This window comes from Marmota marmota, unplaced genomic scaffold (genome assembly GCF_001458135.2).
Source record: "Marmota marmota marmota unplaced genomic scaffold, marMar, whole genome shotgun sequence".
In the NCBI taxonomy this organism is placed as follows: Eukaryota; Metazoa; Chordata; class Mammalia; order Rodentia; family Sciuridae; genus Marmota; species Marmota marmota.
Window position 1 is genome coordinate 56,403,469 of NW_026000037.1, and position 24,608 is coordinate 56,428,076.

General features: G+C 35.5%; 1 protein-coding gene across 6 annotated transcripts in view; it reads left to right on the forward strand.

Annotated features, from left to right (window-relative positions):
• Positions 1 to 24,608, forward strand: part of Ppig (peptidylprolyl isomerase G) — a 61,374-nt gene that overhangs the window by 7,291 nt on the left and 29,475 nt on the right. For 3 of the 6 annotated variants that reach the window (XM_015479291.2, XM_048812443.1, XM_048812439.1), the window contains exons 2-9: positions 13,103 to 13,155; positions 13,447 to 13,521; positions 13,613 to 13,687; positions 13,996 to 14,103; positions 15,104 to 15,148; positions 15,711 to 15,798; positions 21,114 to 21,143; positions 21,234 to 21,373. In XM_015479291.2, coding sequence (XP_015334777.1) covers positions 13,461 to 13,521; positions 13,613 to 13,687; positions 13,996 to 14,103; positions 15,104 to 15,148; positions 15,711 to 15,798; positions 21,114 to 21,143; positions 21,234 to 21,373 — 547 coding nt within the window. In that variant the 5' untranslated portion in view covers positions 13,103 to 13,155; positions 13,447 to 13,460. Of the gene's footprint in view, positions 1 to 6,730; positions 6,809 to 13,102; positions 13,156 to 13,446; positions 13,522 to 13,612; positions 13,688 to 13,995; positions 14,104 to 15,103; positions 15,149 to 15,710; positions 15,799 to 21,113; positions 21,144 to 21,233; positions 21,374 to 24,608 lie in introns of those variants that run through there. The other 3 variants (XM_048812440.1, XM_048812442.1, XM_048812441.1) reach the window with 2 other exon arrangements.

The following is a 24,608-nucleotide window of genomic DNA, read 5'->3' on the forward strand; positions in this document are numbered from 1 at the left end:
ATTTTTCTTTTTTTTAAATATTTATTTTTTAGGTGTAGATGGACACAACACAATGCCTTTATTTTTATGTGGTGCTGAGGATAGAACCTGGGTCCCGCCCGTCCTAGGCGAGCACTCTATCGCTGAGCCACTATCCCAGCCCGACATGTACATTTTTCTAGAGGAGTCTCTATGTATGTGGGTTTGGTATTTTGTTTTTTGGTTCTAGGGATTGAACCCAGGGCTGTTTAGCCAGTGAGCCACATCCACAGCTCTGTTTTATTTTTTATTTTGAAACAGGATCTTACTAAGTTGCTAAGGCTAGATTTGAACTTAAATCCTCCTGCCTTAGCCTCCCAAGCTATTGTGATTGTGGGTATGTGCCACTGTCTTTGGCTATTTTCTTTTTTTAAGAATTTTTTTCTTCAATTCATTTAATTAAAAGACAAGTAGGAAGAAGTCAAGCAAAAGTCCTACAGTCTTCAAACCAAATGAAATAATGATTTTTTTCTTCAGCCTTTTTTTCCCTTTGTAAATCTTTCCCTGATCTTGAAGATTTGGAATAGTTTATGTGGTTATGATGATATTCATATATTGTTTTATATCTTGATCTTTTTGAGGATGGGTGCTAGGGATTGAACTCAAGACCTCACACATCCTACTACTGAGCTATACCTCTAGCCCATCTTGATTTTTTTTGGCGGGGTGGGTGATAGGATTGCCTAGCTGGTAGTGAAACAGTCTCACTAAGTTACCTAGGGCCTTGCTAAAATTGCTGAGGCTGACTTTGTACTTGACGATCCTGCTGCTTCAGCCTTTTGGAGTTGCTGGGGTTACAGGCATGCCACTGCACCTGGCTCCATCTTGATTTAAGAACATTTTCTATATAGTTAATCCTGGTAAGCATTGCCTTTTCTCTTTTTTCTTTTTATTCTACTTAGTTATACATGACAGCAGAATGCATTTCAAATTTCATTGTATACGAATGAAGTACAACTTTTCAGTTCTCTGGTAGAGTCACACCATTCATGCAATCATACGTGTACGTAGGGTAGTGATGTCCATCTCATTCCACCATTTTTCCTGCCCCATACTCCCCTCCCCAGCCTCCCCTTTGCCCAATCCAAAGTTCCTGCATTCTGCTCATGTTCCCCCGCCCTCATTATGATCAGTATCCACTAATCTGAGAAAACATTTGGCCTTTGGTTTCTTGGGAGTGGTGTACTTTGCTTAGCATGATATTCTCCAGCTCCATCCATTTATCTATAAATGCTATGATTTTATGCTCTTTTAGTGCTAAGTAATATTCCATTGTGTATATATACTCCAGTTTATCCGTTCATCTATTGATGGGCATCTAGGTTGGTTCCATAGTTTAGCTATTTTTATGAATTGTGAATTCACAAATTTGTGAATTTGTGAGTTGTGCTGCTATAAACATTGATGTGGCTGTGTCACTATAGTATGCTGATTTTAAGTTCTTTGGGTATAGATGGATATAGACTGAGGAGTAAGATAGCTGGGTCAAATGGTGGTTCCACTCCAAGTTGTCTAAGAGTTGTTGCACCAATTTGCAGTCCCACCAACAGTGTATGAGAGTACCTTTTCCCCTACATCCTTACCTAAGCATTGCCTTAATAACTGTATTTTGTTGAATTAGAAACCATAATTTAAACTTTTTTTGTACAATCAAATAGTTTGCTTCTGATTATGTGTTACTAAGAAGAGTGCTAAGCCAACTTTATACTTGAAGGCTTTCTAAATTTTGGAGTAGTTCCCAAATTCCCTGTATTTGACTTTTACTGGTTCAAACTGTAAGCCCTTAAGGATTTCATGTATTGTTTCCAAAGGTACCATGTACTGTTACTAGTAATGTTGTAAAATCCTGTTTCTGTTTGTACATGTATTAGAATTATTATTTTTTTCAGTACTGGGGATTAAACCCAGAGGCACTCTTATCCCTGAGCTGCTCCTTCCTCCCCAACCCCCACCTTTTTTTCTAAATTTTGAGGCAGAATCTCACTAAAATTGCCCAGGCTGGCTTCGAACTTGGAATCCTTGTGCCTGGGCCTCCCAAGGGCCACCCTTGCACCCGGCTAGAATTACTCTTTAAAAAGGTCTTCACTATTGATAGGCCAAAAAAAAAAAAAAAAATCTCTTTAGTATTTTAAAATATTTCTCCCTGATTATAAAATTAGTATCTGTTGAAAAAATTATAGAAATTAAAAATGCATAAGAAAATGTCCTCAAACTCATGGTCCAAACCTAATTGTTATAATGTTTTAGTGTAACGCCTCCTATTGTTTTCTCGGTATACTGATGTATATGAACTTGTGATTTATAGTTATGTTGTTTACTAGTTTGCATTTTCATCTAATAGAAAGGTCTCTAATTTGTAGTCTTTGATGATTTTCTTTTTAATTTTTTTTCCATTTAAAAAATAATTTTAGGGGCTGGGGATGTGGCTCAAGTGGTAGCGCGTTCGCCTGGCATGCGTGTGGCCCGGGTTCGATCCTCAGCACCACATACAAACAAAGATGTTGTGTCCGCCGAAAACTAGAAAATAAATATTAAAAAAAAAAAAAAAACCTTTAAAAAAATAATTTTAATGGATTATATATTTGTGTAGTATCAAGTTGAAAAGGTATGGGAGGTTATATAGTTTAAAACAAAAACAAAAATAAACCTTCTAGGACTGGGGTTGTGGTTTATGTTGTGGTACAACAGCACCACATAAAAATAAATGAGTAAAATAAAGTAATTGTGTCCTATCTACAACTGAAAAACAAAACAAAACACGCCTTCCTTTTACTCCTCTTTCCTAACTACCCCTTTCCTCTCCATCAGCATGTGAGACAAGTGCTGTACCACTGACATATATCCCCTATCTTCCCCTCAGCCCCACTTTTTTTTTTAACTAGGGTCTCACTAAGTTGCCCAGGCTGGCCTGTAACTTGTAATGCTCCTACCTCAGCGTCTTCAGTAGCTGGGATTACAGACATGGACTGTATTCTGCCAGATGTCTCTGAATTAAGCAAATATATATAGAGTTTTGTTTTGGAGTTTTTTTTAATTGTTTGTTTTTCTTTTAAAAATGTATTATACAAAGCTGGAGAGAAGAAGGAGGATGGGAGGGAAAGGGGGGGGGAATCATACCTGAAATCAGTTTTTATGCATGTATGAATTTGTTGAGATGAACGCAGTTACTGTGTATAATTATAAAGCTCTAATAATAAAAAATAATAAAAATTTTAGAAAACTAAAAAGATTAGATTTGGGCTGGGGATATAGATCCATTGGTACAGTGCTTGCCTCTCATGTACAAGACCCTGGGTTCAATCCTCAGCACCACCAAAAAAAAAAAAAAAAGGATTTGCTGCAGGGAGGAGGAAAAATAAGAAATCATTGAAAAGAATATTGATTGGCTGGGGTTGTGGCTCTCGGTGGTAGAGTGCTCGCCTACCATGTATGAGGCCCTGGGTTCCATCCTCAGCATCACATAAAAATAAATAAATAAAATAAAGGTATTATGTCCAACTATAACTAAAAAAAATATTTTTTTAAAAAAGAAAGGAATATTGATGTTTATTAAGGAATAATTATCATGTGCATGACCTGTAAGTAAATGGCTACAAACCCAACTGTGATGCATAGTTCTTGGCCCCAACACACTGAATTTTATTCAAATGGAGGTGGATTCTGAGATAACACTTTAAGAAACAGTGTTTAAAATATTAGGAAAGAAAGAAGACATTGGTATTCAATTTTTCTATTTTGTTTGCATGTAATTCTTGGTCACTCATAGTCTTTATTGAGTGTGAAGCACTAAAAAGACTAAATAATAAACTTGAACTCATTTAAAAAAATAAATAAAAATATACAAAAAACAGCCAGATATGGTGGTGCACGCCTATAATCATAGCAACTCAAAAGTCTGTGTAAGGCAATGGAAAGTTTGAAGCCAGCCTTAGCATTTTAGCAGGACTATCTATAAGGGGGTGGTTTGGGATGTGCTTGGGGATGTAGCTCAGTGGTAGAGCACCCCTGAATTCAGTCTTCAGTGCTGCAAAATAAGTAAATAAAATAAAAATATGCCAGGAACACAAATTATGCACATATTTGTTCCCTAGCTTGTACCACCCTCTTTTTAATATCTTGGATTAGCAGTATAGCTATCTTCACTCTTTTATAGCTCTGTACATTGTATGGGATATACTACAGTTTGTGTAACCTGTACATGTACATTGTATACAAATGTTTGAATATACTAAGATTTCTGTGACTGTCCTTCCTTGATGGCCAGTTAGACTTACAGCCTTTTACTGTTGCAAATCATGGTGCATTGAATAACTTGTACATACTCTATTTTGCAAATGTGTAAGAATATACATTAAAAAAATTCCTACAAATTTTTAGAAGTGGTATTACTGAGTCAAAGTTGATATGTTGTTAAATTGGCAAAGGATTGTATTAATCTACCCGTTCACTAGCAGGAACAATCTATGAGACAGTCAGTATTTTTTATTTTTGTCACTCCAATAAGTGAAAAATGTCTTTGTGATTTTAATATGTAAGAATATGATTTCTTAAGTCAGTCCCCCAAATCCAAAGGCCAAATATTCTCCCTGATATGCAGATGCTAATTTACAATAAATGGTATGTGGGGGGTAGGGAAGATAGAAGTTCACTGGATTAGACAAAGGGGAATGGAGGGGAGGGACAGGGGATGGGAATAGGAGAGACAGTAGAATTAATCAGATATAACTTTCCTATATTCTTATATGAATATATAGCCAGTGTAACTTCACAACATAACCACAAAAACTAGAAGTTATACTCCATGTATGTATGCTATGTCAAAATACATTCTACTGTCATGTATAACTAAAAAGAAGAAATTAAAACATTTAAAAGAATAAGATTTCTACTGGCTAGATGATATTTTGCTTCATGAGCATATCATTTATTTTAGTAATTCCTGTTACTGGACTTTTTTTTTTTTTTTTTTTTTTACTATTATAGGAAATTGTGTAGTGACAACTCCTGTATGTAGTTTTTAAGCTTAAAATCCCAACCATGTTAGTTTTTAAATTTTTCATTTAGTATTTAGCAGACTTCTTTTTTCTGTGTTATTAAAAAACACTTGTGTGTTCAGAGGTAGTCCATCAGATGAACTACTTTACTTAACTGTTATGTTAGACATTTTAGTTTTTTTCTAATTATTCATTATTATAAAAAATATATCAAAGACTTTGATTTAAAATTGTTATCTATATTCATTGTTTCTAGTTTATCATACCACATTGAAGGTCCCTTTTATTATAATTATTTCACTTTTTGCAAATTATCTGTTTATCCCATTAAGTGGCCTTTGTGCTTATTGTTTGGTATGTGGACACCATCGGTAGTGGTTCTTGAAGTTGGGGGGCAGAAGGACAGTGAGGTTTTTTGGTTGTCATAGTGACTGATACTTAATAGTCAGGGCCAGGGTTGCTTAATGTTCTGTACTGCATTGAGTAGGACAGCCCTCTCAAAGTATTGTCCTACTGGCACCATTTCTATGCATATGCATTGTTCTACTGTTAAAAAATCAATACATTGATTTGTTGAAGATATTTTTTCTAATTTCCTCAAGACAAATAGGAATAATATTTTTTCCATGAGTTCAAGTCTTTTTTAAATTTAAAAAAAATTTTAGTTTGTTATATATGACAAACAGAATGCATTACAATTCATATTACACATGTAGAGCAGAGTTCAAGTCTTTTTTTTTTTTTTTTTTAATATTTTTATTTTTTAGTTCTTGGCGGACACAACATCTTTGTTTGTATGTGGTACGGAGGATCGAACCCGGGCCGCACGCATGCCAGACCAGTGCGCTACCGCTTGAGCCACATCCCCAGCCCCGAGTTCAAGTCTTTATCTCCATTATTTACTTCATTTTTAGTAAATCTAAAATTTATTTGATATTCAGTGATTAGGAAATATTCACATGTATTTTGCTTAATTTCCACTTGGGGGTGTGGCACACAATTTTGTGAAAAAGATTGTTTCCTAAGATCGTCTAATCTTAAGTCTTTTTAAAAATATTGTATTTATTTATTTGTAGTACTGGGAACTGAATCCTGAGGTGCTCTACCACTGATCTATATCCTGAGCCATTTTACTTTTTGTTTTGAGACTGTTTTTGGTTTTTTTTTTGTCCTAATAAGTAATCCAACTGATCTCAGACTTGAGATTCTCCTGTCTCTGCCTACTGAGTAGTTGGGACTGCAGGTATGTGCCACTGTGCTCGGCTTAGATTAAATCCCTTTGTTTTTATGCAGTACTGGAGATTGAATTCAGAGGCACTGTACTACTGAGCAACTTCACGAGCCCTTTTTATGTCTTATTTTGTGACAAGGTCTTGCTTAATTGCATAGACTTACCTCAAAATTGATGTCTTCCTTCCTTAGCCCCCCCAGTTGCTAGTATTATAGTCATGTGACACCATGCCTGGCTCAGTTTAGGCTTAGACAAATCTTAAACAGCAATAACAATCATGAAAGTGAGACACTTAAAAAATATTAAGCTCTCTTTTTTTGTTGTTTTCTTTTTTGTTTGTTTGTTTGTTTTGGTTCTAACTAGTTACACATGACAGTAGAATGCAGTTTGACATATTGTACTCAAATGGAGCCCAATAAGTTAAGCTCTTTTTTTTTTTTAAACTATTATTTTTCTGTTTAGAGACATGGTCTCACTGAGTTGCTTAGCCTCTCGCTGTTGTTGAGGCTGGCTTTTTGAACATGTGATCCTCCTCCCTCCGCCTCCTGAGCCACTGGGATTACAGGTGTGTGCTACCACGTCTGGGAAGTTAAACTCTTTTGAAGAGTTTCTTTTATAAGTGTTTTACACAACCTGAGATATGGAAAAAAAATAAATAAAAAACTCATCTATAACCCATTTAGTTAGGGATAGAATCTTTTTTTCCCCACTCTTCTTCATTATTATTGTTTGTTTGTTTGTTTGTTTGTTACCAGGGGTTGAACCCAGGGCACTTTACCACTGAGCCAGATCCCCAGTCTTTTTTTTTTGTTTTGTTTTAATTTTTGAGACAGGATCTCACTAAGTTTCTGAAGCTGTTTTTGCACTTGTGATCCTTCTGCCTCGGCCTCCTGAGCTGCTGGAATTACAGATAGAGATAATATCTTAATGTTTTCATATATTTTCTACTATTTTTGTCTTATTAATTTTAAGTTGGTGAACTAACAATTGAACCTATTCTCATTGCAAAATTTGAAACATACAATTAGAGCTAAAGATGCCATTGACTTCTGTCCCTAATCCTGATATCGTTTGAAGAAATGCTATTAGCAGTTTTTATATGTATTCTTGAGACCTTTATCTGTAGAAGTAGGATATTTTATAGTGCTAAAAAAAGTACTTCTGTGCATCTTTTTTTGAAGGGATTGTTAGGGTCTTGGGTAGGTTTCTTGGGTTATCTAAATAAGACTGTTTTTTGATAAAATAGGCTTCACTTATGATAAGCAAACATCTGGTATCACTGGGCTGCATCCCAGCCCTGGATTAAGTATATACAACTTTTTCTTTCTTTCTTCCTTTCTTCCTTCCTTTCTGTTTTTCTATCTTTCTTTCTTTTGGTAGTAGGTATTGTACCCAGATCACTCTACTACTGCACTACATATCCTGCCTTTTTAATATTTTTTATTTGAGAGAGAATCTAAGTTGTCCAGATTTCCAAGTAGCTGGGATTATAGGTGTGCACCACTATATCTGGCTGTTATATACCACTTTTGAACTGCCAAATAGTTTTTAAATAACATGTACATATCATCATTTATTCAGCTATTCTCCCATTATGATATATTTGGGGAGTTTCCATTTTAATTGTTTTAATGTTGGACCCTTACTGTCCTTATCCTCTCACATTTATTCATTCATTTGATAAATAGCGATTACCTGCCATGTGCTCAGCACTGTTTGCAGCACTAGGGGGTGAAGAGGGGACTAAGACTTAAAGTCTGTCATGTCATAGAACTTATATTCTTATGAGAAGAGATTGATATAAAAACTTGAATTTAGGGTCTGGGGTTGTGGCTCAGTGGCAGAGCGCTTGCCTTACACATATGAGGCACTGGGTTCAATCCTCAGCACCACATAAAAATAAATAAACAAAATAAAGATTTTTTTAAAACTTGAATTTATAATAAAGTGCCAGTTAACTGGGGTGGGTGGGGAGAATAAAGCAGAAGAAAAGGGTGTTACTGTTTTGGATAGAATAGTCAGGGATGGCCTTTATGAAGAGAAGGTGCTACCCGAGCAGTAACCTAAATGAGGGAATGAGCCATGTGAAAATTTGGAGTAAGCTTGTTCCACATAGAGGGAATAGTAAATAAAGGAAAAGACAAGGAAATAGGTCATGGGATAGTTGAAGAACAGCAGGAGTACCAGTGTGACTGAAGTAATGTTGAAGAAAGTGGTAGGGGGTAAAGTTGTATAGGTCAATAGGAGATAAAATATTTAGACTATGTAATTGTAATACATTAACCATGAGCTACTTGTGGTTACAGAGCATTTGAAATGTGGCTAGCTTGAATTGAGATACACTGAGAGTATAAAATATACACTGGATTTTTAAGACTTGGTACAAAAAAGAATGTAAAATATCTTAATTACATATTTGTGTCAGTTATATATTGATAATATTTTGGATACACTGAGTTAAAATAAAATACATTACAGAATTTAGCCAGTTTTTACTTTTCAAAATGTGGTATCTAAAATAATTTAAAACTACATATGTGGTTCATATTTCTGTTGGGCAGTACTGTTTAGAGCCTTAAAGTCCATGGAAAACATTTTAATTAAGTGTGATTGTAAGACATTAGAGTTTTAAAAGACATGATAAATTTTATTTATATATGCATTTATTAATTACTTTGGTTGAACCAGGCATGCTTTATCACTGAGCTACATTTCCAGACTTTTTTTTTTTTTTTTTTTTTTTTTTGAGTCAGGATCTTGCTAAATTGCTTAGGGTCTTACTAAGTTGCTGAGCCTGAAACTTTCTATCCTCCTGCTTCAGTCTCCTGAGTCTCTTGGATTACAGGAGTGTACTGTCATGCCTACCTTACTTATTTGATTCCAATCCTGGGAATAAAACCCAGTGGCACTCTACCACTAATCTACATGCTCAGCTCTTTTTACTGTTTTTTTTTTTTTTTTTTAAACATGGGCTCAAATTAGTGGGCTCATTAATTTGCTGAGGCTGACCTCAAACTTGGGATCTTCCCACCTCAGCCTCCTGAGCATCTGTGATTACAGGTATGGGCCACCATATCTGGCTAAGATTTATGATTTGAAATAATCATTTCATTTTGGTTATTCTGTGGATAATAGTACAGGACTAAAAATAAAAAAACAGAAACTAGGTGGGAGGATGTTGCAATAGTCCAGATAAGGAAGGACTATATTTGTAAAGATAGACTATTTAGGATAATTTTTAAAGCATTCTTTTTTTTAAAAAATCTCATTTTATTATTTATTTATTTATTTGTTTGTTTATATGTGGTGCTGAGGATCGAACACAGTGCCTCACATGTACTAGGCAAGTGCTCTATCACTGAGCCACAAACCCAGCCCCTATTTAGCATAGTTTTTGAAGTTAGAGCCATCTATTTTTAAATGGTTTGGAAAATGAGGTGTGAGGGAGAGTGAAACCAAAGATGACTACCAAGTTTTCAGACTTAACATCTGGGACAGGAATAATGTTTACTGTCTATTTGAGGGAATGAGGGTAGGAGGAGAATAAAGAGTTTTGTTTTAGATATATTGACTATTTTTAACAAAATAAGCTTTTTATTGAAATATGACAGTATACTGAAAAGTACAGAAATTCCTGCACATAGCTCAACGTTTTTCACAAGTAAACTTGCCTGTACACAGTGTTCATTCAGATCAAGGAACAGAATAAATCACTATCCTAGTAGCCCCAACCTATTCAAACTCCATAAATTAGTGGTGATAGTCATTCCATTTTTCAAGTCCCACAAATATAAGATTGTTTACATTGTATCTAGGAATTGAGAAACTTAATCATCAAAGATTTTGTCTGAAAGGTTATGGGCAAATGGGGTTCTTTTTTTTCAGCTTTAATCATTTTTGCCTCGTTTTCAAATTTGGAGTTTGTTTTTAAGAATATACTATTATAAGGTATTAAGAGTAATAGTAAGAAGTTTGGCATGTTTTTGGCAGTACTGTACCTAAACACATATGAATAGAAATCACCACCTGTGACATTGTAATTTAAAAAAAAAAAAAAAAAAAAAGCTATAGAAGTTTCTTTGGAGGAAAATAGTATAAAAAATTCTATTTCTGGCTCTTCATCCCCAAACTAGAAAATTTAAGAAGGCCTACAAAAATTGTTTAGAAGATAAAATGTAATTGGATACTGCCATTAAGTAGTAATTTAATGTTTTTCTATAAGATAGGATAGTTTCCTCATATTTGTGGAGTCATAGTTATTCTCAATTCCAAATATACAGCAAGCAAAATACTATATACATAAAGACATACTGCAACAAATTTAGCAGGACACTATAAAGTTGCTAGGTTTTGTTGTTGTTTTGGTACCGGGGATTGAATTCAGGGGCACTTCGTCTCTAAGCCACATCCCCAGCTACTTAGAGACAGAGCCTCACTTTTGCTGAGACTGGCTTTAAATCGCGATCCTCCTGCCTCAGCCTCCTGAGCCGCTGGGATTGCAGGCATGTGCCACCACGCCTGGTTAGGTTTTTTTGGTTTTGTTTTTAAAGAAAATTCGTGTCTGGGGCTGGGGATGTGGCTCAAGCGGTAGCACGCTCGCCTGGCATGCGTGCGGCCCCGGTTCGATCCTCAGCACCACATACAGACGGGTATGTTGTGTCCGCAGAAAACTAAAAAATAAATATTAAAAAAATTTCTCTCTCTCTTTCTCTCTCTCTCTTTAAAAATAAAAAAGAAAAGAAAATTCGTGTCTGTAGAATTCTGGAGGATTTGAAAGATATCTTTTTGTTTCCTTTGTTTTATTTAAAACAATACCACTATCCATTATACCTGTTAGAATTTTGAGATGGAGAAAGTTAGGAGAAAAGGATATTTTTCCATGCAGTAATTCCAAAGTGAATATACCAATACTTTGACTGAATTCAAACGCAACATAATCTTTTATATAATTTAATCCCTAATTCACATTAACAACACTAAACAAATAGGTTAATACATATAATTTGCATTTTTGTCATTGTTGGTAATTTGGACAAGAGGTTATCATCCCTCACTTTTCCATTGCTTTTGTTGAATGCTCTGACTTGTGGTTTATGTAAAATTGATAAGGGTTAGTATGTGAACCTACACAAATGATGAAATTGTGTAGAACTAAATGTAATTAAAACTAGGCACATGTTAGTAAGATAGATGATAGGTAGGTTATATCAGCCTCAGTTTTACTATGATATAAAGATTTTGCAAAATGTTCTCATTAGGAGTATATTAAGCAACTTTGCATTACTGTAATTAAATACCTGAGATAATTAATTTGTAAAGGGAAAAGGCTTATTTTGGCTCATGGTTTTAGAGGGTCCAGTCCAAGACAGGGCACGAATTACTTTAGGCCTGTGATAAGACATGGCATAAGTACAAGTGGTAGAACAGAAGTGCTTATACCCATCAACCAGGAAGCAAAGAGAAAAAGACAAGAGGCTGGAGTCTCACAATCCCCTTCCACTAGGCCTTATTTCCTAAATGCTTCATTACCTGCCAGCAGCACCACCCTGGGACCAAATCTTTAATAATACATGCGCTTTTGGGGAATGTTTATGTAGACTATACCAGGGTGAAACTGTGTGAAGTTTATATTGGATCTATTATTTCCTTTAACTGCATGTGAATCTACAGTTGTCTCAGTAAAAACTTCAATTAAGAGAGTGGGATATAGCTCAGCAAAAGAGCACATGGTTAACATGAGCAAGATCTTAGGTTCAGTTCATAGCTGGCAGGGTGGGGGGGGTGGCCCAGGGGAGAGGTCTACACAGGATAAAGCCTATAAATCTTTTAGAGTTTCCCTGGGCCTAAAATATAGTGTACTGTTTGCTGAGCCACCAGCTTAGTTTAGATATACTCATTTTCATAAAAGCATATACATTTTAGTTAGTCGCTTCTGAAAGTTGAAAATGTCATTTTTATAGTCAGTTTGTATACTATTTAACTTATTGGCTTTGTTTCATCTGTTCTTCACCTTAAACTCTCTACCCCCATCAGATATTACATTCAAAATTTCAAGTTTTAAAAATAAGGGCCTTACCAGAAAAAAAGTTCTATTAAAAATAAGTATCTGCTATGTAGATAAACCTGTTACACAGTATAATCCTCATTGGTATGTCTATAATAGCACATCAGGAAAGGCAATTGCTCATGATTAAATCTGACCTCGCCAGGCACCGTTTCTCACGCCTGTAATCCCAGCAGCTCAGGAGTCTGAGACAGGAGGATTGAGAGTGCAAAGCCAGCCTCAGCAAAAGTGATGAGCTGAGCAACTCATTGAGACCCAGTCTCTAAATAAAACACAAAATAGGGCTGGGGATGTGGCTCAGTGGTCAAGTGGCCCTGAGTTCAATCCCAAGTACCAAAAAAAAAAAAAGTAGCCTCGTGTAATGAGTAAAACTTATTGTTGTGCTTTTACTTAGCATTTATATCTACCATATATTACTATTATTAAAATACTCTACCTTGTTCAGTGTGGTGGCTCACAGATGTAATCCCAACGACTTGGGGTGCTGAGGCATAAAGATTGTAAGTTCAAGGCCAGTCTCAGCAACTTATTGAGGCCCTAGCAACTTAGAGAGATCCTGTCTCAAAATAAAAAGGGCTTAGGATGTTGCTCAGTGGTTAAGCAACTGAGTTCAATCCCCAGTACCTAAACAAAAATTCTACTTTGTTCTTTATAGATGATTTATTTTTGATGGTATTTAGAATTCCTCCTACCACCAGTACTTGCAGCTCCACTATTGAGCATATATATCCCCAGCCATTTTTATTTCTTATTAAGTCTCATGTTTTAATCAGAACTCTCATTTTTGCTTTCTAGGAGCAAAGAATTGAATCAATTGCCCTTGTTGGTGTTCTTTTTTCAATTTAAAGGTAATCTGCCTGTCAGTTCAGTTGTCGTACAAACTTAATACAATTTTCTGTTTGTGCTGGCAATCTTATATTTGGTTGATAAAATAAAAATTTGATTGTATGATAATGGCTAAGCCTTATCTTTGAAGTCTTTTCTATTCTCACAAAACACAATCTAATCTCTGAGAGCATTAATAATCCATATGATTTACCTCATGGAAATACATATAAAAATAATTTAATTCATATTTCTGGTTTTTGCTCCATGGAATTATTTTGTCAATTACTCAGGAAAAATCTTTTCTATTTTAGTCTGCATTGGAACAATGGGAATAAAAGTTCAGCGTCCTCGTTGTTTTTTTGACATCGCCATTAACAATCAACCTGGTAAGAATATTAATGTTCCTAGTTATTTAAAAATTAGTATTTAATACTTTAAATTAGTAAAGAAGGTTAAACCAAATACTTTCTTTTTCAGCTGGAAGAGTTGTTTTTGAATTATTTTCTGATGTGTGTCCCAAAACATGTGAGAACTTTCGGTGTCTTTGTACAGGTTTGTTCACATTTTCGGTTGCCCTAATAATTCTTAGAAATATTAGTTATAGTGCATTTTATTTGAGATTGATTTCTGCACTTGCCCGAAAAATGTGGATGTGGATGGCTTTTTAAAATGATAAATGCTTTTTTTTGTTGTTTTTTTTTTTCCTGGAAGGGAGTGAAAGTTCTGTAGTTTAAAGAAATCTATACAAGAGTAGTTATATTTTACAGGGCAAAAGCTTTCATAAGTAATTTTGCTTTAATACTACTTCCTTGATTTTTGTGTTTACTAGGTATCCTGCTAATTTTTCTTCTCTACTACAGGTGAAAAGGGGACAGGGAAATCAACTCAGAAGCCATTGCATTATAAGAGTTGTCTCTTCCACAGAGTTGTCAAGGATTTTATGGTTCAGGGTGGTGACTTCAGTGAAGGTGAGACCTTGATTCCCACAGAAGAAAACCACATATTTATAATCATTGTATGTCATTGATCTTAATGTTAGACAAATCCTTAGAAGTCTAAGTCTGACTTTATTCTCATTCCAATTAGTCTTGGTCAAATTGTAGAAGTACTCATAGAATGGCATGAAAGAAGAAAACACATAGGAAATAGTTTCCCTTGTTTTTTTTTTTTTCTTCTTTTCTGTAGTTGGGTTTTAATCTGAGGACTCATGCTTGCTGAGCAAAAGCTTTACCACTGAACTACACTCTAGTCCTTTTTATTTTATTTTTCAGACAGGATCTTGATAAATTGCCTGTATTAGCCTCAGACTTGAAATTCCCCTGCTCCAGACTTCTGAGTAGTTGGGATTAGACATATAACAACTGTATTCATCTCTAAATCTGTTGGCTGTTTTTGATTTTGGAATTCTTACTACAGTTTGGTTTTTTTGTTTGTTTGTTTTTGTTTTTCATGATATCAGGGATTTCAGAAACCTGGGGCACTTTACCACTGAGCGATATCCTTGGCCCTTTTTATTTTTTGAGACAAATCTCTCATATTTTGCTTAGGGGCTTGCTGAATTGCTGAGACTGGCCTTGAACTTGAGATCCTCCTTCCTCAGCCTCCTGAGTCACAGGAATACAGGCATGCACCACCACACCCAGCTTAAAACTATTTCTAAAGACACTTTGAAAAAAAAATGTTATTAATTCTTGTTGAAGAAACTGTGTAGTCATCATTAGAATCTGAAAACTGTTTTTTCCAAGAATCTTAATATGCTTTATCACATTCTTATTACAGCATCATAAGTGAAAGAAGGTAATTTGGGATCTTGTCATTGCTGATGTAAAGTTAATATCTTATAACTTGCTATTGATCCTTTGATTCAAAAATCATTCACACACTACTTTGTAGGAAGTATGTTGGTTTAGGTAGCAACTTCAAAGAGTTCACTGTCTTGAGAATTCTGAGTCTATTTTTCATTTGTAGGAAATGGACGAGGAGGGGAATCTATTTATGGAGGATTTTTTGAAGGTAAAAATGTTTACATTTTATTCATTTGGTTATTGATTCAACTAGATTATTCATTATAATATACATGTATACTAATATACAACTATCTTCAACTAATCTGATGGTTAATTTTCTTTGCGGGGGGGGGGCATGTACTTAGGTTTGAACTTGGGCGCTTTACCACTGAGCCACATCCCCAGCCCTATTTTGTATTTTATTTAGAGACAGGGTCTCACTGAGGTTCCTTCGTGCCTTGCTTTTGCTGAGGCTGGCTTTGAACTCACATTCCTGTCCTAGCCTCCCTAACTACCGGCATTAGAGGCATGCACCACCGTGCCCGGCTTAAAAATCCTTTTGATACTATGAGATTTGGCTAGTTTTCCCACAAATTATGTTTTCTGTCTTTTTTATTGATGTAAAAATCACTTGGAAAACTATAAGCATATGAGTGTTGAACTTAATTTAATAGCTTTCATCTTTACTTTTTGTATTCAGGTGAAATTTTATTTCAGATTTCATATGCTTTTTTCTTATATCCTTATTATATACTTATAATGTAACTGAAAACTTTACTTCTTTATAGATGAAAGTTTTGCTGTTAAACACAACAAAGAATTTCTCTTATCAATGGCCAACAGAGGGAAAGATACAAATGGTTCACAATTCTTCATGTAAGTATTTATAATTTGATGATTTAACATATCCCATTTTCTGTTCTCTCTCGATGTGCCTTCCATTGGTTACTAATAAATCAGAGAGAAGCCTATAAAGGCAGGGAATTGTTTAATGATGAAGAACAAAGAATTATTGAACAGGGGAGTTGAAAAGTGCTGCTCAAGTTTTTAGATAATGTATATTTGTCAAGGCGACATGAGAGCCAGATTAAATACATTTCTATTGGCCAATTTATTACAGGTTGAGCATCAGAATTAATAATATTATTAGGCTTGGCACAGTGGTGCACATTTGTAATCACAGTGGCTTGGAAGGCTGAAGCAGAAGGATCCTAAGTTTAAGCCAGCCTCAGCAGTTTAGCAAGGCCCTAAGCAACTTAGTGAGACCCTACCTCTAAAATAAAAAATGAAAAGGCTGGGATGTGGCCCAGTGGTTAAGTGCCCCTGGATTCAATCCTCAGTACCAAAAATAAAATATAATAATAACAACAATATTATTATTAGATTATATTCAAATAAAGTAGGAATCCAGGAGTCCATACTGATACATAGTAGTCCTGCCTTGTGTGTAGTTTTGCTTTCCATAATTTAAGTTACCCACAGTCACCCTGAAAATACTAAATAGGAAATTCCAGAAATAAACAATATATGTATTTGAAATTTGACTGACTTGATGAAATCCCCATTGTTCTACTTGGCTTAAAAATCATCCCTTTGTCCATTGTGTCCATACTATATATGCATCCTACTTGTTAGTTACTTAGTGGTCTTCTTGATAATTAGATTAGCTGTCAAGTTATTATAGTACTTGCATAACCCTGACGTAGTAACTTGATGCTACATCACAGTGCCCACATCATTCATTTCACTTCATCTCATTGTGTAGGTATTGTATCATCTCATTGTTGCAAGAGGAAGGATGAGTTAAGTAACATATTTTGAGTGACAGAGATAATCTCTTACTGGGCCTAATTTTTTAATTAAATTTTACCATAGGGTAGGTATATATATGAAAAAATCATTTACTGGGTATATGTAGGATTCAAAACTCTGCAATTTCAGTTATCCCCTGGGAATTGTGGAACATGTCCCTACAGATTAAGTGGGAAGTACTGTAAATAAATAAGTAACAAGGGAGAAGAGAAAAGCTCGTTCCTAGTAAAACATCAACTAATAAACATAAAAGAAATGTTGAAGTTAGAAAACTCACCATTTTGTAATCATCACAGTAATAATTGATTAAGGCAAGAATCTTCTATGGGTACTAAACTTAGTGGGACAGTATTAACCAGAAACAAGATGTTTATGTTACATAGAGTATGTCTCCATAATTAATTATGAAAGTTAAAACAATTGATCCTCATAATTCACAGATTATGTATTTGTGGATTCACCCATACACTGGGTAGAGCCTAAGGACAAATGCATGCTAGGGAAGCACTCTCACTGAGCCACATTCCTAGCCCAAGCTTCAATTTTAAAAGGAAAAAAAAAAAAAAAAAGCCTTGCACGATGGCTCATGCCTGTAATCCCAGCGGCTCTGGAGGCAGGAGGATTGTGAGTTCAAAGGCAGCCTTAGCAAAAGTGAGGCCCTAAGCAACTCAGTGAGACCCTGTCTCTAAATAAAATACAAAATACGGATAGGGATGGAGATGTGGCTCAGTGGTTAAGTGCCCCTCGGTTCAATCCCTGGCACCCCCCAAAAAAGAAAAAGTTTGCTGTATTATGTATACTATAAAGCTTTCCTTTTAACCACTTTTTTGACTTGCAGTCTTCCTGCCTCAGCCTCCCAAGACACTGGGAGGCCTTTTAAACACTTAACTGTGTAGTTCAAGCATGTTTATCAAATTCCCAGTGTTACACAGCTGTCATCACAATCTGTTTCCAGAGCTGTTTTATTATCCCACATTTTTTTTACCATTTTCCTTTCCCCATAGCCCCGTAACTACTAATCTTGAATTTGCCTATTGTAGATATTTCATTTGGGTGAAATTATGCAATATTTGTCTTTTGTGTCTGATTTGTTTCACTTAGCGTGTTTTCAAAGTTCTTTCACATGGCAGCATGTTTCAGAACTTTAGTCCTTTTTATGGCTGAATAACACTCTATGTATATATCATATTTGTCCCATGATCTGTTAATGGACATTGGATTGTTTCTACCTTTTATCTAATGTGAGTAATACTACAGTAAACATAGTGCTTGCGTCTCAGCTTTCAGTTCTTTGGGGAGTTGAGGGGGGGATAATGGGAATTGAACTCAGGGACACTTGACCACTGAGCCACATCCCCAGCCCCTGTTTTGTATTTTACTTACAGACAGGGTCTCACTGAGTTGCTTAGGGGCTAGCTTTTGCTGAAGCTGACTTTGAACTCTTGATCCTCCTGTCTCAGCCTCCTGAGCTACTGGGATTATAGGCATGCCCCACAGTGCCCGGCTCAGTTTTCAGTTCTTTTGCTTATACTCCCAGGTTAGATGGTATTCCTATATTTAGTTATTTAAGGAAAATCCAGGACCTCATGCATGCTAGGGAAGTACTCCACCACTGAACTACACATCCAGCCTTTTAAATTTTATTTTGAGACAGCATCTTCCTAAGTTACTCTGGCTGGCCTTGAATTTGTGACCCTCCTACTTCAACCACCTGAGTAAATGGGATCACTGGCATACTATTTTATTATTGTAATTAGCAATAAAATTGTTATAACTAATACAGTAGAACAGTAAATTCAGTTGCATACACACCCAATGCCTTTTTCAATAAGTTTTTTTTTTTTTTTTTTAATAGTAAAAAATCTCATATGATGCTTATCTGTTATTCCAGTATGTCTCTGGTACATAACCAAATAGCAGCCCTCTTAACTACATAACTTTAAAGGTAATCTAGGGGGAAAATGGATGATAAGAAGTTCATTTGCCAAAATATGCTTATTTTAAGTTTTGATTTTGTCTTGGTTTTTTCTTTTATGGGGGCTCTCACTATGCTCCCCAGACTGGTCTGAGCTCCTGGGCTTTAGTGGTTCTCCTGTCTTGGCCTCCCATGTATCTGGGACTACAGTACCATGCCACCACAACTTTAATTTTTATCCAGGTTTCTTTCAACTTGGAAATTTATATCAGGAGTAACAAACTCAAGCCTACCAAGGCAAGTGACATAAATTATCCTGTTGGAACAAGAAACTAAACTATTAATTCACATGTTAAAGAACACAGAAACCCTTGGCTCTGGTCAGTTATTGCTGTGTGCCAGGTATCACAACTTTCAAGTATTTCAGAGAGCCTCCAAGCCTGGATTTTCATGTGAAAGTGTCCCTTGGGTTACCCTTTTGTTGGTTTATTTCCCGGAGTTGGGAGTTATCTCTGTATGACCTAGGCTAGCCTTAAACTTGCATTTCTCCTGCCTGTTCTTCCTAAGTAGCTTGGATTGTAGGCAAACGCAGTGGCACTTGGTGAAAGAATTAAAAAATTTAAACATTGTCAGTTAATTTAAAAATTGTCTAGGGGAAAGAATAGAAGTTCATTGGATTAGACAAAGGGGAATGAAGGGAAAGGAAGGGGGATGGGAATAGTAGATTGAATCAGATGTAACTTTCCTGTGTTCATGTATGAATATACAACCAGTGTGACTCCACATCATGTACAGATACAAGAATGGGAAGTTATACTCCCTTTATAATATGTCAAAATACATTCTACTCTCATGTATATCTAAAATTAGCAGGAAGGAAAAAAGAATATTTGCCTAGCATGCCCCTGGGTTTGACCCCTAGTATTGTAAAAAATAAAATAAATGAATTCATAATTTTTTTTAAAGTGGTGAACACTAATGTGGACCATTTCTATTCAGGATAAACAGAATATGTCTGAAAGCTATCCGAATCTGACTATTCCCACCTCTCTCTCCCTGCTCTGTTTAAAATGTTGAAATTGAAAAGTAGTCTCCCCTCCCCACCAAGTTATTTTTATATATATTTTTTGATGGATCTTTATTTATATGTGGTGCTGAGAATCAAACTCAGTGCTTTATATATGCTAGGCAAGTGCACTACCACTAAGCCACAACCCCAGCCCTGAAAAGTAGTCTTAACCCCATGAAATCATAATCATAGTGGCTTGGTAAATTTTGATAAGTCCATATAGTAGAAACTTTATAAACCATAAACATTCAGGAAGAACTCAGTTTATGCAATAAATACAAATAGATAATAACATCACCAAAATGTTGACTTTTTATCTTTTTTTTTGGTACCAGGAATTGAACCCAGGGGCACCTAACCACTGACCAGCCTTTTTATTTTTTATTTTGAGACACATTATGACTATGTTGCTTAGGGCCTCACTAATTTTTGCTATGGCCGACTTCGAATTAGCAGCTCTTGCCTTGCCCTCCCAGATTTCTGGGATTATAGGTGTGTGCCACTCTGCCTAGCTTATATCCAGGTTTTTAACAAGTAGGTATTGCTTTTCTATAAAGAACAAATTTTTTAAAAATACATTGTGTATCCAGGTATGGTTGGCCTATGCTTGTAATTTTCAGTTACTTGGGAGGTTGAAACAGGAGGATCACAAGTTCAAGACTCAGCCTCAGCAATTTAGGAAGACCTAAAAAATAAACCAGGTTGGGCTGAGGCTGTAGCTCAGTGGCAGAGCGCTTGCCTAGCATGTGTGAAACACTGGGTTCCATCCTCAGCACCACATAAAAATAAGCAAAATAAAGACATTCTATCCATGTACAGCTATCAATAAATGAATGAGTGAATGAATGAATGAAAGTATAAACAAACAAACGAATGAATAAACCAGGTTGGGGCTGGGTTGTAGAGCACTGGTAGAGCGCTTGCCTAGCATACATGAGGCATGGGTTTGATCCTCAGCATCACATAATAAATGAATGAATAAATGAATGCATAAAAATACATACATATATACATAAACAAACCTGGTTGGTGACCCATGTCTGAGTCAAGAGGATCACAAATTTGAAGCTAGTCTGAGCAATTTAGTGAGATCCTGACTCAAAATTAAATAAATAAGCAAATAAATAGGACTGGGTATTTAGTTCAGCAGTAAAAGCAAGCCTGAGCTCAATCCCCAATGCAGTGGGGGTCCATGGAATACATTATGTGGCAGATATTTTGCATTCTTTTTTATTCAAAGTTAAGGTAATATGATTCTGTTATGTTAAAGTAACATACGATTAGTTTGGGTTTTGCTTTGTTTTCAATGTAGTTATTTTCTTTTCCTTTTTAGAGATGCTAACTTTGTTTTTCTTTGACTTTGTTTTTATTCTTCTCTCTGATGACTTCCAAAAGAACAACAAAACCAACTCCTCATCTAGATGGGTAAAAATTCATTTAACTATTTTATAACCTACTTTAAATTAATGTTAAAATAAGAAGCTTTTATTTAGTCATCTTTATTTGACTCTTTAGGCATCATGTTGTTTTTGGGCAAGTGATTTCTGGCCAAGAAGTTGTAAGAGAGATAGAAAACCAGAAAACAGATGCAGCTAGCAAACCATTTGCTGAAGTACGGATACTCAGTTGTGGAGAGCTAATTCCCAAATCCAAAGGTAAGAACAGTACATATTTCAAGGAATTCTTGCTAATATAAAATAGACACTCTAAATAGTTGGTTTGAAATTCATACTAAAGTTGACATAAATGTGAGGTGTTTGTGTATTTTTTTATTTTTGTACTTGGATTGAACCCAAGGGTGTTTTCCCCTCTGAGCTATAGTCCCAGTTTGCAGTCCTCCTTCCTCAGCCTCCATAGTCATTGTAATTACAGGCATGAACCATCTTGCCAGACTTCTAATTTTTTTTTTAATGACAAAAATTATGTATATCATGCACAATGTGATGCTTTGAAATATGTATATGTTGTAGTTTTTTGTGTGTGTGGATTGCATAATTGAGCTAATCACATTACCTTTTTTGATGTGTATGTGCACGCACACATGCTTGCACATGCATGGTGATAAGCTTAAAATCTAGGTAGTGATTTTTTTAAGAATACAGTCATTCCTTCTTCTCACCCCTACACTGGGTATTGAACCCAGGACCTGCCACATACGAGGCAAGTTCTCTACCACTGAGCTACAGCTCAGACCTTTTTAAATTTTATTTTGCGATGGGGTTTTACTCAGTTACCCAGGCTGGTCTTGAATTTGCAGTCCTTCTACCTGAGCCTCTAAGTAGTTTTTTTTATTCTTGTTTGTTTGTTTTTCTTTTTTTGTTTACCACTGAGCTACAGCCTCAGCCCCTTGTTGTTGATTTTTGAAACAGGATTACTCAGGGTGACCTCAAACTTAAGATATTTCTGCCTTTCTCAGCCTCCAGAGTAGGCATATGCCACAGTTCTCAGTTTATAGTCGTTATTAACTGTTCTCACCATGTTGTACAGTAGATTTCTTGAATTTATTCCTTCTAACTAAAATTTTGTATCCTTTGATCAACATCCTCTCCGAATATACTCTCAACCTTCCTCTTCAGATCCCTGGTGAGACTACCAGTCAGTTCCACTCTCTATTTCTGTGAATTTATCTTTTTTAGAATCCATATGTAAATGAAATTATTCGGTATTTGTCTTTTTATGGGTAGCTTATTTCACCTAATAGATTAGGTGTAGATTTGTAGATTTATCCATGTTGCCACAAATGATAGGAAATCCCTTTCTTTTGGGTACCAGGGATTGAACTTGGGGACTCTCAACCACTGAGCCACATCCCCCTCCCTATTTTGTATTTTTATTTAAAGACAGGGTCTCAGTGAGTTGCTTAGGGCCGCTGGTATTACAGGTGTATGCCACTACTCCCAGCCAGGATATTCTTTTTTAAGGCTTAATAGAATTCCATTGTGTGTGGGGTTTGTTTCGGTGTGTGTGACATTTATTATTCTATTTATCCATTGAGGGACACTTAGATTGATTCTGTATCTTAACAATTGAAAATAACACAATGGTAGTGCAGACATCACTTCAACATACTGGTTTAATTTCCTTTGGGTATATATATCTAGTAGTGGGATTGCTGGATCATACGGTCGTTTTATTTTTAATCTTGGTTGTTTTTTCCCCCCTAGACTGGGGATTGTATCCATTAAGTGCTTTACTACTGGGCTATTCCCCTGTCTCTTTTTTTATTTTGAGATAGGGTCTTGATAACGTTGCTCAGGCTAGCCTTGAACTTGCAACCCTTCTGCCTCAGTTTCCTAAGCACCTGGGATTATAGGTGTGCAACACCATACCCAGCTATTTTTAATTTTTTGAGGAACCTCCATGCTGTTTTACATAATGCTGTTCTAATTTACATTCCCACCAACAGTATGCAGAATGTTCCCTTTTCTCCGTATCTTCACCAACACTTAACCTTTTGTTATATTCTTAAGAGCTGTTCTAACAGGTATGAGATGATATTTCATTGTGGTTTTAATTTTCATTTCTCTCCTTATTAGTGTTGTTGAATATGTCTTACTTTGAAAAATGTGCAGGTCCTTGGTCCATTCTTTTTTTTTCCCTGAACCATTTTTAAAAATCAGGTTATTTTCTTGCTACTGAGTTGCTTGAGTTCCTTATATTTTCAGTAATAACCCCTTATCAGATGCGTGGTTTGCAAGTATTTTGTCCTATTCCATTTATTGTGTCTTGATTCTTGATTATTTCCTTGATTATGCAAAAGCTTCTTTTTATAAAAAAATACTTTTTAGTTTTTGGTAGACTTTATTTTATTTACTTGTTTATATGTGATGCTGAGAATTGAACTCAGTGCCTCACTCATGCTAGGTAAGCACTTTACCACTGAGCTATAACACTAGCTCCTGTGCAGAAGCTTTTTAATTTGATGTGAATCCCATTCATGTTTTCAGCTTTGCTGCCTGTGCTTTTGGGGTCATATCCAAAAAAATTGTTTCAAGTTTTTAATCCATTTCAAGTTAATTTTTTGTGTATATTGTGGGATAAAAGTCTAATTCCATTCTTCTACATGTGAATATGCAGTTATCCTAACCCCATTTTTATTGTCTTAGAGAGTGCTGGGGATTCCCCAACACTTCTCACATTGTAAGTACGCATTTTATACGCTGGAACTACTCCTGCAGTTATTCCCATTTATTGAAGAGACTGTTCTTTCTGTATTATAATTCTTGACATTTTTGTATTTTCTTTCTTTTTTTTTTTCTTTTTATTGATACTAGAGATTGAACCCAAGGGCACTTAACCATTAAGCCACATCCCTTACCCCTGCTTTTTAATTTTTTTATTTTGAAATAGGGTCTTGCTAAGGGCTTTGCTAAGTTGCTGAAGCTGGCTTTCAACTTGTGATCCTCCTGCCTCAGCCTCCCAAGCCACTAGGATTACAGGAGTACACAACTGTGCCTGGCAGCATTTTTTTTTTTTTAATTTTTCAAGTGTTTATCCTGCTTTTTACTTTGTTCATTAAACATGGAACCATTTACATTTTTCCTCATTTATTTGTAATAATTTACCCTTTTGCTTCCACTTGGTATTTTTTTTTTTAAAAAAACTGAAGTTGTCTAAAGAGCATTTCTCTTCTAGAGGAAGAGAAAATGGGTGGGATAGGATGGCAATTGATGAGAATAAGATAGATTAAGAAACTGACAGAATAAATTCTTTCCCTTCATGTGTTGCTTACGTTCAGAAACATCCTGCATGTTTTAAAACTTCTCTTAGTTGACTAGACCAGACCATTTGAAGCTAATATGAAGCTAATTTGATGTGATGTTATCTGAAATGGTAAGAACTTTTTTTTTTTTTTTTTTTTAATATTTATTTTTTAGTTTTCGGCGGACA